At 36.7% G+C, this 17,397-nt stretch overlaps 1 protein-coding gene across 1 annotated transcript in view; it reads left to right on the top strand.

Moving 5' to 3' along the window:
- Positions 1 to 17,397, top strand: part of TLK1 (tousled-like kinase 1) — a 174,194-nt gene that overhangs the window by 119,048 nt on the left and 37,749 nt on the right. Inside the window, exon 12 of the mRNA XM_006866616.1 lies at positions 15,358 to 15,424. Coding sequence (XP_006866678.1) covers positions 15,358 to 15,424 — 67 coding nt within the window. The remainder of the gene's footprint in view (positions 1 to 15,357; positions 15,425 to 17,397) is intronic.

Below are 17,397 nucleotides of genomic sequence, written 5' to 3'. Positions count from 1 at the left end.
TGCGCCTGACCCAAGCCATGGTGTTTTCAATAACCTTATATGGATGCGAAGGCTGGACAATGAATAAGGAAGATCATAGAATAATCGATGCCTTTGAATTATGGTGTTGGAGAATACTAAAAGTGCCATGGGCTGCCAAAACAACCAGTAGATCTGTTTTGGAAGAAGTGCAGCCAGAGTACTCCTTAGAGTCCAAGATGGCTAAACTTCGTCTCTCATACTTTGGACATATTGTCAGGAGGGAAAAGTCGCTGGAAGAGGATATCATGCTTGGTAAGATGGAGCAGTGGAGAAAAAGAGGAAGACCCCAACGAGATGGATTGGCCAGGTGGCAGCATCTATGGACTCAAGTGTGGCAATAGTAGTGAGGTTGGCCCAGGATCAGACATTGTTTCATTCTGTTGTGCATAGGATCGCTATGAGTCGGTTCCGACTCGATGGCACCTAACAACAACAACAACATCTAAGCCTGTATCGTTTTTTTTTTTTAATTCAATGAGAATTTATTGACTTTTCTTGAAAGAAATGTTAAAAGAATTTTCTTTTAAGCTTTTATTGTGAATTGAGTGATAGTTTACATGGGAGGAGAATATTAGTTTTGCACTCATCCCATTATATTTTGTTTCATTGTAGTGATTATAATCCCCTCCGTGCCTCATCATTTAATAGTATTTGTTTATATTTCCTCTGGGTTTTTTGTTTGTTTTTGATGTACACAAAAGCACTCAGGAGTATGTACTCATTTAAACAACTAAAGGGCATATTCTGAAAGCCAGCCTCCTGGCTGCCAGCACACAGTTTCTCTTTCCTTCAGTCTAGAGTCCTCAGCTGCTGTCTCTCCATGTCTTCATCTGCCTCCGTTTCTGTTGTCACTGCTTCTCTGGATAGGGTCCTACATTCCGCTCATGCTGTTCTCCTTTGATGGTTCTGAGGTCCTCTTTTCCTAGAATGTTGGATTAGCAACTTCCCCCTTTATGTTAAAAAACTTCAGTTGTGACAGTCGCAATTAGTTGTGATAACAATTTCTCACTTTGAATCATAAGCATCTTAGACCCATCTCCTTTCACCTGACACATGTAGACAAGATGAAAACTATTGAGTGGGGCTTCTGCCTTCCCCCACACACTCTGAAACTAAACTCTCTACTGAAAAAACTTGTAAGCCAGTCACTTCGTGCCTTTTCTAGCCCCCCATTTTAGGTAGCCAATGTCTAAGTTGCCCATCCCTATCAACCCTATACACAGAGGGGATATGCTTGATTTGTGATGTGAAGACTCCTCCCCTCTCAGTTGGTATTTTGAGCTACTACATTCATAAATATGTCAAGTTCATCAAATTGTAGCAATTTACACTTGCTTCCTTTTTCAAATTTCTGTATCTTTCTCTATTTGAACTTTGGTTATCAAACCATCGAAGCTAGGTCAAATGGGTACTGTCTGCAAGTTTGGGTGTTCTTTTGCGTTTCCCACTTCATATCAGCTGGACGCTTCACTCTCAGCTGTAGCCCTCCGTGGCTAGGTCAATGTCCATGTGCTCTGGAGTTCCCAGGTCTCTCCAAATTTGGGACCAACCAGCCCTTACTCTTCTTTCTGTCATCTCAAGGTAGACAGACGACTATGGAACATGGTCACATGGTTGAACTCAGTCCATATGTTCATTACTGACTTTCCCCCATTTCCACTCACATGTAGACCGACGCGGTTGCCAGCGAGCTTATATGCCTTCTCTAGTGTTCCCTTTGAGTTTGTCTTAGAGGCGTTCATAATTTTTGTCTTAGAAGAACTTACTTAAATTTATGAGTAGAAAATGTATTTAACTCTTCTACAATTTGATGTCTTTTTAAGATGTATCCAACTTTGTTGAAAGGTTGTCTTTCATCATCCCATCCTCTGCTACATCAGAAACATCTTCTACTGATGCATCCTTTCTTTTGTATCTTTTGTAACCTTTTGTTTTCTGTTGGGTTCTTGCTTTGAAGAAACATGTGTAAGCAGTAAAAACAAAATAAAATAAAAACTCTCCCTCAGTTATAAATCCTCTATGTTCTTCTCTGTCCTCATAACTAGATTTCTTGAAGGGTTTGCCATGCTTTCAGTCTTTGTCTCACTTTGTAGTCTCGCCTTCTTTAACTGCTGCAGTTGATCTTTTAAAAAATTATTAATGTTCTTGATGTCAGATTTCATTGATGCTTGAGTCTTTAACTTGCAGTATTGAATACTATTGCCAGTTCTTCTACTTTCCTTAAAGTCTTTTGCCTCAGTCTTTGAGACATCTTGTTTTCCAAATTTTCTTTTTAACTTATCTGGCTGCATCTTCTCCAACTCTTCTATGGACAACATATCCCCTCTCTGCCCCGTGCCATAAAATCATTCCTGACTCAGAGTGACCCTGTATGGGCTTTCTGAAACTGTGACTCTTTACTGGAGCAGAAAACCTCATCTTTCTCTCACAAAGTAGCCAGTGAGTGTGAACTGCCTACCTTTTCTTTAGCAATCCAATGTGTATTCTACAGGACCCCAGGGCTCCTTCTATTTATGCCAGCAATGTAAATATCTCTAAATTGACTTTTTGAGCTTTTGTAAGTTGGAATTAAAGTATTTGTTTAAAAACAGAGAACTATATTTTGCTGGTGAAATGATTTGCTTTTGTAAATTAATAAGTTTGTTACTCAAGGAAAAAAAAAAAAGATGAATGATTGCCTTAAAAGAAAGTGTATTGTATTAACTTTAACTTTATCCCTATCAACACTCAATTCTAGATCTTGTATCTGTCCACTTATTTCTTACCTACGTCCCCAGTGACATTGTCCTGACTCAGGTTACTGCTCTCTTACTTGGATTACACACACACACCATTGTGCTAGTTCTCCTATCAGTTTTGCCATCAATTATTTCTCTGAAATGCAAATAAGTATTCTCTAATTCCCTTCCTTAAGTAGCCTATGGCACAGCAGTTTAGCATTCAACTATTAACTGAAAGACAGAAAGGCTGGTGATTTGAAATCCACCCAGTAGCTCCTCAGGAAAAAGACTTGACAATGGGATTCCTTAAAAACTACCACCTAGAAAGAATTGTAGAGCAGTTCTACACTGTCACTTGGGGCGATCCATGTTAATGTGCTGGACTGCATTTCTGGTTGAACTGCAAGGTCTGTGCTTCAATCTCACAAGCTGTTACTCAGAAACCCTATACAGGGTCGCTATGGGTCAGAACCAACTCAACAGCACTTAACACCACCACCACCAAACAATAATGTTCCCATCTTTAAAACCTTTCAGTGCGTTCTGTTACTTGAATGATAAAACCCAGAAGTCTTAATGGGTTTCCAAAGCACTTGATGATCTGGTTGTTTCTGACCTGTCCTATGTCATATTTAGCTATTAACCTGTGTTACCTCTCATTCCTAACCTAACTTTAAAACTCCACCCATTGTCTAGTTTTTATTCCTCTATTTAATCCTATCCTTGATAGTGCCTTCTCCTAAAAAATCAGCACTGAACTGGTAACCACAAGTTCAGTGATTCAAACCTACCAGCCACTCCTTGGAAACCGTCTCTGTGAGTCAGAACTGACTCGATGGCACTTAACAACAGCAATTTTTCCTTAGCCCTGAAGGACTGGAGCTCTTTATCACTCAGAGGGTATTTCCAGCGTGTCCTGCATCTTTCCAGTTACAGCACCAGCATCCATTCTGTTGGTGACACTAGAAGCTTAGGATTCATCTTCAGTGCTTTTGTTTTCTGTCTTTTTTTAAAAAACATTTTCAAATCTCCCATTGTCTCCATCTTTATTGCCACTGTCTTAGAAAACCAGAACCGTGATTGTTCTCTCATGTCTCATTATGTCACCTTCATTCTTATACTACTTTGGTTGTTGGATATTTAAAACCTTCAAGATAAAAATTTACCCTCATAAAGATCCTTTATAAATCTATATCTCTTTAGCTGCATCTTCTGGCATCTACCATGTAGGTATCCTAAACTCTTCCACTTCTCTAAATGGAGCATGCTTTCTTATCTCTGTGACATTGTACATCTTGCTCCTCTCTTCCCTCTATACTGATTTCAGAAGGAAGCCCTTTCTGATGTTTTTTCTTCTCAGCTTCTCCCTTTACTTAACTCAAGTGAGATATCCATAGCCTTCTATGTAGCAGCATTAACCTCCGTATTTTATCTGTATTCCCAATATCTGGCATAGTTCCTGACATATGAAAAGCCATCAGTAAATGCTAAATTCGGTATATAAGTATTTGATTGACTTTTCATCTCAATAGACCATTTTTTCTAGTTTGTTACAGGTGTTTTGCTTTTCGACTTGTCTTCTAAGATGCTAACAGCCTGCTCTAAGTGTAGTTTAAATGATCCTAGCCCTGTCACATATCTGATCCATTTTGTTGTATATGTTGACTTAGAAATAACTGGCATGATACTATTACGGATTCTTGGAGTGCAGGTGAAGTGATACTACATAGCAGTTGGATTACATCCTTATACAAATGTAGATTTAAATAGGGGGAAAAGCGCTTGATTCATCTGTAGTGAAGTTAGAGTACTTTTTTAACACCTATGTGTTGGTGGTTATGTGCTGTGAGTCAGAACTCACTTGATGACACTTAACAACATACAAAGTTTCTAATTTTAGTCAGAAACACTTTATTTAGAGTAAACAGTTTTGTGTCTTTCATCTGTATGAAGCTTCAGTTGTCAACCTTTTGATGTCATAGTTAATGTGTTTCAAATTGTGGTTTTATCTATTAACTGTATACATTTCATGTTTCACAGGATAATTAGAAATTAAGTAGATATTTTAAAGTATTTTATTATTGATTTTTTTTGTTTGTTTCATATTGTGTGAAAATCTTTTTTTCCCACTTCTTATTGTGAATTGGGCGAAAATTTACAGCACAGATCTGTTTTCCATTCTACAGTTAATGCACATTTTGTGTAATGTCACTAATTGCAATCCCCACAATATAATATCACTCAGCCCATTTCCTCCCTGTTTTCTGTTTCCTTTCCTCCTCCTTTCCTAACCCTTTTACCCTTGTTGTTAGGTAAAATGCTGCCCTTTTGATCTCAAAATGGTTACTGTAAGGTATGAGCACTTCACTAGTATTATTGTTCCCCTTATAAACCTACCTATTTGGATGAAAATTGAGTGATGGAGGGTGAGCTTATTTCTAGACCTCAAAAGTGACTAAAGGGTATAGTCCCAAGGATTCTACTAGTCTCTGTCCAACTAGTAAGTCTGGTCTTTTTTTTATGATTTTGTTACATGTTTTTCTTCCACTCTACCCAGGACCTTCTAATGTGATTCTTTTCAGAGTATTTGGGAATGGTATCCTGGTACCTTCTAGTTCCTCAGGTTTCAGGGTGTGGATGCTCATGTTTTCATGTGCCTTTGCTGTTCTTTACTCTTCTTTTCTCAGGATGGATAGAGACCAATAATTGCATCTTAGATGACCATTTACAAGCCTTTAAGACCCCAGTTACTGCTCACCTAAGTAGGATATAGAAAATTTTCTTTGTAGAATATGCTGTGTCAATTGACCTTGAGTTCCCTGCAATTTATGGTCCTAAATTCCCAGGCATAGTGATTCATTTCCTCAATGTTTGTCAGTGTAGTCCCACTCTCCCTGCCGCACTCTTTCAGCCTGCTTGTCTGTCCATGCATTCACTTGCAGATCACTGTTATTGCAGGATTGTGTATTTTGTTGTTGTATGCTATTTCTGAGAGTGGCTGGCGGATTTGAACTGCTAGCCTTGATGTTGCCAGTCCAGTGCTTATCCTTCAGTGCCACACAAGGATGCTGTATATAACAGTATTTATCTCTGTTCTCTTTAAGTCTAATGGGACCTGTGGTTTAGTAGGATACACTTTGCGCTCCTAAATGCAAGGTCAGCAATTCAAATCCAGCAGCCACTCTGAAGTAGAAAGATGAGGCTGTCTGCTCCCATAAAGTTTTGCAATCTGGGAAACCCATGGGGGGCAGTGTTGTACTTTCTGTGGGGTTACTATGAGTCACAATTGATGCGATGGCAGTGGTTGTGGTTTGACCTTTACTCTTGTACTCCTGTCAGTGTCTTCCACCAACTCCAACATTTTTGCTAACCTCCCTCTTATTGTATATGCTTCTTCACCTAAGTTAATATATAAAAATCTTTCGTTGAAGCATTTAGTTTCTGTTTACTTCATTTTAATTACTGATTTATTGAAGTTCAAATCAGATCTTTCTGTGTGCTTTCTGTTTGTCCTTCTAATATCCATACCTTTTTCTTTATTTTTCTTACTTCTGTATTGGTCACTTTTTGTTATTTGATTCTTTTTCTCTTTGTGTGTGTGTGTATATACACATATACACATACACACATACATACATCTACACAATATCATTTTCTTGAAGCGTCAATATTCATGTAGATTTTTCCCACATTTATATAACACTTGTTATTCATTCTTGCATTTCTGATTGTACGTCTGGAATAATTTTACTCCTGCCTAAAGAATATCTTTTAAAATTTCTCTTTTAGTGTGAATCTGCTGGTAGTGATATCTCTTAGCTTTTGTTTGTCTGAAAGTAAGTTAATTTTGCCTTGATTCTTGAAAAAAATTTTTTATGGTTTTAGAATTTTAGGTTGAAAGTTATTTGAAGATATTGCTTTACTGTCAGAGTTGTATTGTTATTGACAAGTCAGCTGACAGTCTGTTGAAAGCAATTTTGAGTGGAGCAGAGCAATATTTGAAGATTAGCTATCTGAGAATTCAAAACAGACAAACAATAACTGTCTATAGATTCCCGTAGCCCAGCAAATCCCAAGCAGGATAAATAAAAATATAATTCATACCTAAGACATGTCGTAATCAAATTTCAAAAAAACAAGGCAAATAGAAAATATTCTCAAAAGCAGTTAGAGGGGAAAAGAAATGAAAGGCTGGCAAAGATATACCAGTTTAAAGTGGTAGAAGTCATAGTACCAGCATACCTGTGTAACTTTAGGTGGGTGGCGTTAATAAGATCAATCCAAGGGTGCTCGCTCTGAGGTGGAGGTTGGGCATACTCTGCTCTTCAACCTTTGTACAAATTCTGACACCTCCCTCAGCACACTAATTCTTTGATGGATTTTGATAATCCATTGCAGTGGCCACACACGACTCACAGACCATATTTACAGCTAAGTGGTTTATTAATAAACAGATTACATGTCAGTATCAACATCAATGGTCGCACCTCAGAAGTCTGGATAAGGAAGCATGTACATAGTCTCCCTTCTTAGGATAGGACAGCTCTCAGTTTCTCTCAGCTCCCTAAGGTCAAGTTTCTCTTGACCCCTGAGGTCAGACTCTACTTGTTCCCCTCAGGATAGACTCAACTCTGCCGCCTGTCACCATTGGATCTGCAACACTATGCCTTATGGCTGTCTTCACCAACTCTGCCAGTGGGTCTCTTCTGAGTGTCTGACTGTCTTCAGCGTTACAGCTCTCTAAGGAGTTTCCTTGTCTCTTCTCTCTCTTTGCTGCTTCTAGTCTTGCTTCTTTCTATCTTATATCCCTGTGGGACTAGCTGCTTAAATACATGAAATTTCAAGGCATGGCACTCCCACCAGAGCCAGACGTGTAGGCCACAGACCCTTCATTTGCCAAGTCAGTGCTGCTTGTTTATTATTTAGTGCTGTCAAGTTGGTTCTGACTCTTAGCGACCTTGTTTAGGGTTTTCAAGGAGAAGCTGGTGGATTTGAACCCCCAACCTTGCAATTCAAACCAGCTTTGAGGTCCGGTGCTTATCCTACATTGCCAGTCTCAACTACACTCATCTCATTACGTAGTCTGTTGACCAATTCCTTCAAGGTGCATACCAATCACAGGGCAGAAAGATCAAAACCAAGGTGTTTACAGTTAAACCAGGAATTGTGAATCAACCTGGACAAAAGCAACAAACTTTTGTTCTAGGTAGGAACCTAGGACAGAGGAAATGCCTCAGGTTTTAGGGGGAAAATAGGGCTGATTTTCCAAAGAATCACAGCAAAATTTAAGACAGTACTCCCCCCAAAAAAGAAATAGAAATTGTAATTTCATACTTATAAAATGTTCAAAGGGCTAGAAAGATAAAATAATTTTGCAGTTGTTGTATCTAACAACTTGGCCTCAAGAATGGAGATAAATCATTGGTAGGACTGTATCCAGATATTGACAAATCACATTAGATGTACATACATTCTTCTTAATCATATTTAAGAAGTGTAGATAAAAACAAAGCAGTACAACACAGAATACACATTGTAAGAGTGGAGGATTGTACCAGGATTGACAGATTTGACTAAGAACTATAGAACACTGTTCAACATGTGCTCAACAGACAACCTTTTAAAACATGAAATGTTGACAACAACTTGATCATATATGTTAGGTTGTAAAGGAAGTCTAGACTAATTTTAGAGGATTGTAAGAATTTCTATCAGTTAAGCATTGTTTCTACCTTAACTGTTTGATAGAACTCATAGATGAAATCTTAAGGATTGGAATCACACAGAATATTTTCTCTGACCCCAGTAGCAAAGTTAGTTGAGCTAGAAATCAGTAACAAAAACATAATAGAAAAGTCTCAATTAAAATAAGAGTATATTTTGAAATATGTGATAGTAAAAGTGCTACATACCAAAATTTGTGAAATACAGCTAAAAAGAGTAATTTTAAAAATATATAATTAGTTGCCAGCAAATTAATTCCAACTCTTGGTTACTCTGTGTGCTAACCAAAGGTCAGTAGAAATGTGTTCCAAACGGTAGTGGATGATTCCTTTGGGATAAATCACTGGAACACAAGGTTGGTTTGAAACCACAAAGTTGGTGGTTCAAACTCACCAGTCGCTCTTTGGAAACCTTACAGAGTCACTATGAGTTAGGATCGACTCAGCTGCACCTAACAACAACATAGTCTCTTCAAAGGCAGACTAGTATCAACCTTCCCCCACATCTCATTTAAAAAGTATTTCACAATGCATGGCTCATAGTTAAATGTTCAATAAAGTTTTGCTAAATTCCACCGAATAAATGGGCTATGCTACTTTTTCTTCCCAAGTGTCTCTAGCAGTCTATTGGCCATAGCTTGTAATCCTTAATGGGCCCTAGTGGCACAAGGGGTTATAAGCATTGAACTGCCAGATGGTCAGTGGTTCAAACTCACTAGTTGTTCCACAGGAGAAAGATGAGGCAGTGTGCTTCTGTAACAATTTACAGCCTTGGCAATCCTATGGGACAGTTCTACTCTGTCCTACAGGGTCTCTGTAAAGTGGAATCAACTTGACAGCGGCAGGTGGTAGTTCTTGTTGTAATCCTTAAATTTGAGACTTTGGGTTAGTTTCCTACTTAAAGGGAATACATCCTTAGAGAATTGATCACTGGATGTGTTTAAAATACGTGCTTCCTCTTTTCTGTAATTCTACTAGTTATATCTGCTGCAGTGGTCCCACATTTCTATTAAGCCAATTGTAAAACAGTTCTTAAATTAAAAATAAAATTCTCATATACTCAGACTCACTATAGAAGATTGTTGTTGTTGTTGTTGTTGTTAAGTGCCATTGAGTCGGTTCTAACCCATAGCAACCTTATATAGGGTTTACAAGAAGCAGCTGGTGAGCTTGAACTGCTTACTTTGTAGTTCAAACCGATTTTGTAGTCCAGCACATTAACCACAGTGCGACTCCACGACTCCTATAGAAGAATGTCAAGCGTTTAAACCTTATGTTTGAGCTTTAAATTTTTTGGCTTTTAAATAAAACTTTTATATAAATCTACTCATCAGTTGTATATATTTAGGAGTTGTATCATGTTCCTAAATAAATTACATTTTGTATGTTAACATGTGTACAGAGCAGTAAAAATGCAGTCTCTATTCATCAAATATGGTTCATACAGGACTGCATTTTTATACTATCTGTGAATGAAAGATTTGTCAAATAATTTAACTAACTGACCTGCTAAAGAGAATAGATATTTTTTTTATTTATCCTGAAAACGTGGCATAAAAATAATTGATGCGATTAAAAAACATTAAGGTTAACATATCCTATCTTAGCTCTTTTCATTTTGTGTAGTAAAATATAAAATTGCTATGTGGGAGCTTCAAAAAGTTTGTGAAACAGTCTGTCATATCTTTTGATTCCGTTTTTCCTTGAACTTTTTGAAGCACCCATGTATTTTTTAAAAGAAACTAAATTTATTTTCAATTTTATTTATCAAAATACATAAATTTATTTTAGAAAACATTCAATTCCTGATAGAGAAATATAGGAAATTATTCTTTTGGCCTTTTAGAGATTCTTAACCTGCGACCTGTGAACCCCAAAATAATGTGTATATGAAGTTTTCTGAGAAGAGTATAACTTTCTTCATATTTTTTTATTTTTTATATCCATGATCATAAAATAGTAACCATTGCTTTGGAAAGTCAGTATCCTAGTATTTAATGATATCTATAAAATTTGCTCATTAGTGCTTTATATATCAGAGGGCTTCAGAAAGTTTGTGGAAAATGGAACTGAAAGCCAATGGAATTTTCCCTCAATGTTTTTGAAGTCCCCTTGCATTTTTTGCCAAATTTTCAAAACCAGACAGAATTATGGTTGTTATTAAATGCCATTGAGTCTGTTCTGACTCATAGCAACCCTGTGTAGGATTTCTGAAGAGCAAATGGTGGGTTTGAACTGCTGATCTTGTGGTTTGCAATCCAATGCTGGTCCTATGTCACTACACCAGGGGTCCAGAGTTATAAGTACATATATTTTTGTACTGTTTATTATTTGAAGCTTAATACAGTTTTAGTGATGGTAATCAAAATGTTGTAGGTAAGTAGCAAAGTTGTATTGCTGAAATTTGCTGTTAATTTTTACTGAGAATTGTGTTTGATACTTAGGATTGGGCCTATGAGGCAGTGCTCTTAACTCGAAGCTTTTGAAATCAATCAGGGACCTGGAGATAGTAGGGAAGATTTGTGTGCCATCTGCTTTAGGAATAGGGGTGATGTGTATTTCCACCACAACACAAATGTATGTTAGCAACTGAAACTAAATGTACTATTAAAACAATGTATTACATTATGTTATAACAGTATTACTCAGTAAAAAAGGTAATATGCTAATTAACATTGATTTATCATTAAGTTATAATAATATTGAAAACCACTCTCAACTCAAGGCAACTAAATATCCCTCTCCCAGTTTGCAGAAATTCCAGTTACTTGCATGTGTATAATCTTTACATGATAATCATACTTTTTCATAGGATATAATTACAAATATCTCAGGAAATGAAAGTCTTATATTAATTTTAGTTTTGTTGTTGTTGTTGTTAAGTGCCATCAAGTTGGTTCTGACCCATAGCGACCCTGTACAGGGTTTCTGAGGCTGTAAATCTTTACGGGAGCAGAAAGCCTCATCTTTCTCCTGTGGAGCCGCTGGTAGTTTTAAACTGCTAACCTTAAGGTTCGCAACCCGATTCGTAACCACTACGCTACCAGTAGCTCCTTCATTTTAGTTTATGAATACCAAATTTAACTCTGCTTTATAACTTAGTTATTGTTGTTATTATTAAGTGCCATCGAGTCGGTCCCAACCCATAGCGATCCTGTGTAGGGTTTCCAATGAGTGTCTGGTGAGCTTGAACCACCTACCTTGCAGTTCAAATGGCTTTAGCAGGTTACTGATAAGTGACCTCAATGTCATGTAAAAGTACAGAATTACATTTGATTCTTGTATAAACCAAAAATAGTAATGGACTGCCGTTAAGTTGATTCTGACTCAGACCTTCTAGGACACAGTAGAACTGCCTCCTTGGATTTCAAAGCTATAAATCTTTAGGAAAGCAGACTGCTTCATCTCTTTTGTGTGGAGCAAATAGTGGGTTCTAACCAGCCACCATTTGGTTAGCAGCCAAGTGCTTTAACCAGTGTATCCCCAGGGCTCATATTAATTCCTATATGATGCTATTTATTGTTAATTGTCATCAAGTTGGTTCTGAATCATAGCGACCCTGTATAATGTTTCGAAAGAGCGGCTGGCGAGTTTGAGCCACTGACCTTGCTTTTAGCAGTCCAGTGCTTATCCAACAGTGCCACACCAGGATCTTCATTGTTAAGTATCATCAAATTGGTTCCGACTCACAGCAACCCTATGCACAACAGAATGAAATACTGCCTGGTCATGTGCCATCTTTACAGTGGTTAGACTTGAGTCCATTGCTGCTGTCACCTTGCTATCTTCCTTGTTTTTGCTGACGATGTGTGATGTCCTTCTCCAGGGACTGGTGTCTTCTGATAACATGTCTCAGGTATGAGAGACGAAGTCTCATCCTGGCCCCTAAAGTGCATTATAGCTGTACTTCTTCCAACACAGATTTATTTGTTCTGGCAGTCCATGGTACTTTAAATACTCTTCTCTAACACCATAACTCAAATGCACCAATTCTTCTATGGTCTTCCTTTTTCATTGCCAAAATTTCCCATGCATATGATGCTATTGAAAATACCATGGTTTGGGTTAGGCTCATCCTAGTCCCCAAACTGACATCCACACTTCTGAACACTCCTATGAGGTCTTGTGCATCCAACCTGCTCAATGCAACATGTCATTTGATTTGACGGTTGCTTCCACAACTGTCAAATGTGTGGACCTAAGCAAAATTATATCCCTGACAACCTCAATCCTTTCTTCATTTATCATTGATGTCATTCATTGGTCCAGCTGTGAGGATTTATGTGTTCTCCATTTGGAGTAATACAAATTGAAATCTTTCAACAAACTGATACAGCACTAGAGGTGCTCAGCATCTACACCAAGAAATTTGGAAGGCAGCTACCTGGCTAACCAATTGGAAGAGATCCATATTTGTGCCCATTTCACAAGAGGTAACCCAGCAGAAATCATTGAACAGTATCAATATCACATGCAAATAAAATGAAGATAATTAAAAAACGGCTGCAGCAGTACAACTAGAGAGAACTGCCCAAAATTCAAGCTGGATCTAGAAGAGGACATGGAATGAGAGATGGGTCTTGGCTGAAAACAGAGAATATCAGAAAGAGATACTTACTTGTGCTTTGTTGATTATGCAAAGACTTTCAACTATGTGGATCATGACAGGCTTTGGATAACACTGCAAAGAATGGATCTTCCAGAACACATTAGACTCCTGAGGAACCTGTACATAGACTGAGAGGCAGGTGTTAGAACAGAACAAGGTGATACTGAATGGCTTAAAGTCAGGAAAGTATGCCAGGGTTTATTAATTTTACCATGCTTATACAATCTATGCTGATTAAATTATCCAAGAAGATAGATTTATGAAGTACTTAGCATCAGGACTGACTCATTAACAACCTGCAGTATGCAGATGATACAACCTTGAAGAAGATGTAAAACACCCATGAAAATCAAAGACTGCAGTCTTAAGTATGGATTATACCTCAATATGGAGAAAACACCAGGAGCTTAGAAAATTCAAATAAAACAAATTTGTGTACTTAAAACAATTTGTTTTGAATCCATCTTATGGGCTAACAATGGGTCTAAAGCCATACTTTTAGAATAGGAAATGATATTGTTATGCAGGTAAGTAAATATCAGATGCTTATATGCATATACGGTATCCTGGTGTGGCACTGTGTGTTAATGCACCAGACTGTAAAGCCGTTTGAACTGCAAGGTTCGTGGTTCAAACTCACCAACTGCTCCTCGGAAACCCTCTACAGGGTTGCTATGGGTCGGAACCCGGCTTAACGGCACTTAACAACAACAACATACGCATATACAGAAGCTATTTGCCATAATTTCTAGCGCTTCTCTTCATTGAATTAGTTTAAATATTACCAATTTTAGTTTCAAACTTCATTGGCTTCACCCTCTCTAAACCCATCTACATTCACATTGCCACATTTATTCTGTAAATTTTCTGTAAGCAACTACTGCAGCTATCAATTATTAACTGTAGTCAGTGTGATAAAATCAAGCAGTTATGGTAGCAGAAGCTAGGATAGAAAGGACTTCATTCAAAATATATAGTTTTTCACTCTTAAGATTATGTCTAGTAGACTACTTGTTGAATTTTTTGGAGTTTTTTTGTTTGTTTCCATTGAATCCCTTTTTAAAGAATTAGTCCATTTAACTATCACTTAGCAAAAGGAAAATATTACTTATACAAAATGTTGAAAGCCTGACCAACCATAATGAGATCATACTTGGGTTAGAAGCTTAACTGAATACGCTCAGAATATATAAGTAAATGAACAAAGAAAGACATGTAATATTATATATAAAAGTAGTTCTTTCACAGTTAGACTATGAAATGGCAGTTACTTGGTATCAGAGTGGTTTTGTTATTTATCAGAATACAAAATTATTTTTTCTTAGAAAATGTTAAAAAGTACTTATGTCTTGTTATAGTTTGACATGCATTAAACTGGTTATTTTTTTAATTCTAAAAGTATCTGAAATTTTTGTAATGAAATTACCGGAAAGCTGCATCTAAAAGGTAGTTGTATGTTTGTTCGTTTTATTAATCATTTTAAGAATTAGAATATGGTCTTTTGGCTATAATTTTACTACTTTTTTATATTGTTTATTTTTTTCTGAACAAACTGAAGCAGAGAAAGTTAGAAATCTTTATTTAATTGGAATTTAACATTCTTCTGAAGTCTGTTTGTCTTTTTTTAAATTAGTGCTCACACAAGACTGATATCCTTTGCTTAATTTCCCATTAATTACTCTTAAGAGTAAAATTCAAATTTTTTCTTGGCTTGCAAGTCTGCATGACCTGGCCCTTGGTTACCTCTCCTACTACTCACAGTCTGTCTTGACTACATTCTTGGTGATGCTTGCATTTGCTTTCTTACATGCTAAGCTTGGTCTTTGCACTTGCTTCTAATACTAGTCCCAAAGGAAAGGAATACAATTAGTCATTATCATGCCATCCTTTTTAGTTTTCTTCTTCATACTTAACTGTTATTTGCAAATATCTTACTTCTTTTATCAATTGTCTGCTTCCTTACCCCCTCCACAGAGTGTAACCTTAAGCTAAAATGTAAAGAGAAACTGTTTTGTTTTTTGCTGCATCCTTAGGATTTAGAATATCTCTTGGTACATAGTACTTATTAAGTAGTTGTTGAATTAATTTAGTTAATTGTTCCATTTATAAGTAGCAAATATGTTATGAAGACTGTCTTAAAAGTCATTTGGTTTATATATTTTAGGCTGAATGCTATTAATATTTTAACATTTCCCTTCCATTAATTGTACCCCATTTTGCTACTTACACTAAGAAGTAATAGTAATAATCGTAATATCAAGCATTACCATTTTATTTTTGACAGGTTGACCTTGGCAGAATATCATGAACAGGAAGAAATTTTCAAACTTAGACTAGGACATCTCAAAAAGGTATGTGAAACATACTGCTGTAATTTTATCTTAATTTGTTGTCAGGGGTTGTTGAGAGCTGTGTTACAGGTCTCTTAATTTAGGGAGCCAAAATTTAAGAAAGCTACCAAATTTAAAATTGCAGATCAAAAATAGGGGGATGGTGAGAGAGACATTTATTGTCTTTTTATGTTAAGCATGCTAAAATAACATTCCTTTACCTGCAGCAACTTAAAAACATTGTAATGCTGATATACCATGTCCCTGTAATGGAGTGATTCCTGTCTAGACCTTAGGGTCTATAGGTTATTCTTTTTAAATAACAGCTTTTGTTGCAAAAATGCTTCATGAAGATCAAATGTAAAATTCCATATTGTTTGTGTCTGTTTCATAATAAATGTTAGGGTCTAAACACTCATTGTTTAGTTTAATTTTTAAGCTTTTGAGTGAATGTTTCTATTAAAATACGAATATGGGAAAATTTCGAAGAAACTATTTGTTGTTGTGACGTGCCGTCGATTCGAATCCGACCCATAGCGACCCTGTATATGGTTTCTGAGGAGCAGCTGGTGAACTTGAACTGCTGACCTTGCAGTTCAAACGGCTTTGCAGTCTGGCGCATTAACCCACAGCGCCACACCAGGACTCCAGTAGTATAGAGTAATATAATTTAGAAAAATGCTACTGTGTGTTAACAATAACAAATTTTTGTATGTATAATATGCTTTGTACTTTATGAACTTGGAAACTAATCAATTCATTGTTTTTATAGCTCTTATTAGTATAATTTTACAGCTTCTAACAGTATATTTTCTTCCTCAAAGTGGTAGGTACTGATGAACTTGTAAATCATTTTTCTTTGACCTAATTTTTATTCTGATTCTTCTTGTCAACTTACTTTACCTTTTTTAAATAGGCTGAATTACAGCCACATTGAGTTGGTAAATGAATTGACATAGTTATCTGTGAAGTATAATCTCCCTGGGATAGTGAGGGTAGGACAAAGAAACCTATTCTGGTAGCAGCTATAACTCTAACAATAGACTAAGTAGTTTTTTGGAATGTTTTCAACATGCTGGTGAACTCTTTCATTTAATTACAGGGAACAGAAATATTGTATAATACATATCTCCCAAAAACCAGTTGTCGTCAAGTTGTTCTGACTCATAGTAGAACTGTGCTCCAAGGGGTTTTCGGTGGCTAATTATTTGGAAGTAACTTGCCAGGCTTTTCTTCCAAGGTGCCTCTCATTTGCATTAGTGTTCTTTATTATGTCATATCTGTGTACGCCTTGATTAGAAAAGTTTTGGCCTACATTACTTGAATTGTGAATTCTAAAATTATTTATTTTGGGCTTTTTTTTTTTTTTTTTTTTTTGCCCTTCCATTTTGTTCTATTATATTTATTTATAGTTTTTCCTGCTCTTTGAAATATGGTAGTCAACTTTAGTCTATTTTCTATAAAAGATGAAGCTACTATGGAACTACAGAGTCACAAGTATTTGCCCAATTAAAGTTTTGATAATAAATTCTTAAACACGTATGGTTACTGTCCCTGTTGAATGAGTTTTGATCTGTGGAGGCCCGTCGTGGTACAGAACAGAACTGCCCCTCCATAGGGTTTTCTTCTGTCATTTTTATGGAAGCAGATGGCCAGACCTTTTCCTGTGGTGCCATATTGGGTGGTCTCAAGCCACCAACCTTGGGCTAGTAAACAAGGACAAAACCACTTGCACCTCCTTTATAAAAGTTTTCCAATTGTTATCCTACCAACCTTTTGTAATAGTAGAATACTAAGTATACATACTTGAAGCTTTGATTGGAGGATTGTTGTTCATTTATTTTTATATATATGTTGTTAAGTTGCTGTCGAGTCGATTCTGACCCATAGCGACCCTGTACATCTTTCTCCCACAGAACCGCTGGTAGTTTCAAACTGCCGACCTTGAGGTTCGCAGCCCAATTCGTAACCACTACGCTACCAGAGTTCTCCCA

The sequence above is a fragment of the Chrysochloris asiatica genome, unplaced genomic scaffold (assembly GCF_000296735.1).
Source record: "Chrysochloris asiatica unplaced genomic scaffold, ChrAsi1.0 scaffold00094, whole genome shotgun sequence".
NCBI lineage: Eukaryota > Metazoa > Chordata > Mammalia > Afrosoricida > Chrysochloridae > Chrysochloris > Chrysochloris asiatica.
Note: the sequence above shows the minus strand (reverse complement) of the source record. Positions and strands in the feature narration are given on the sequence as shown.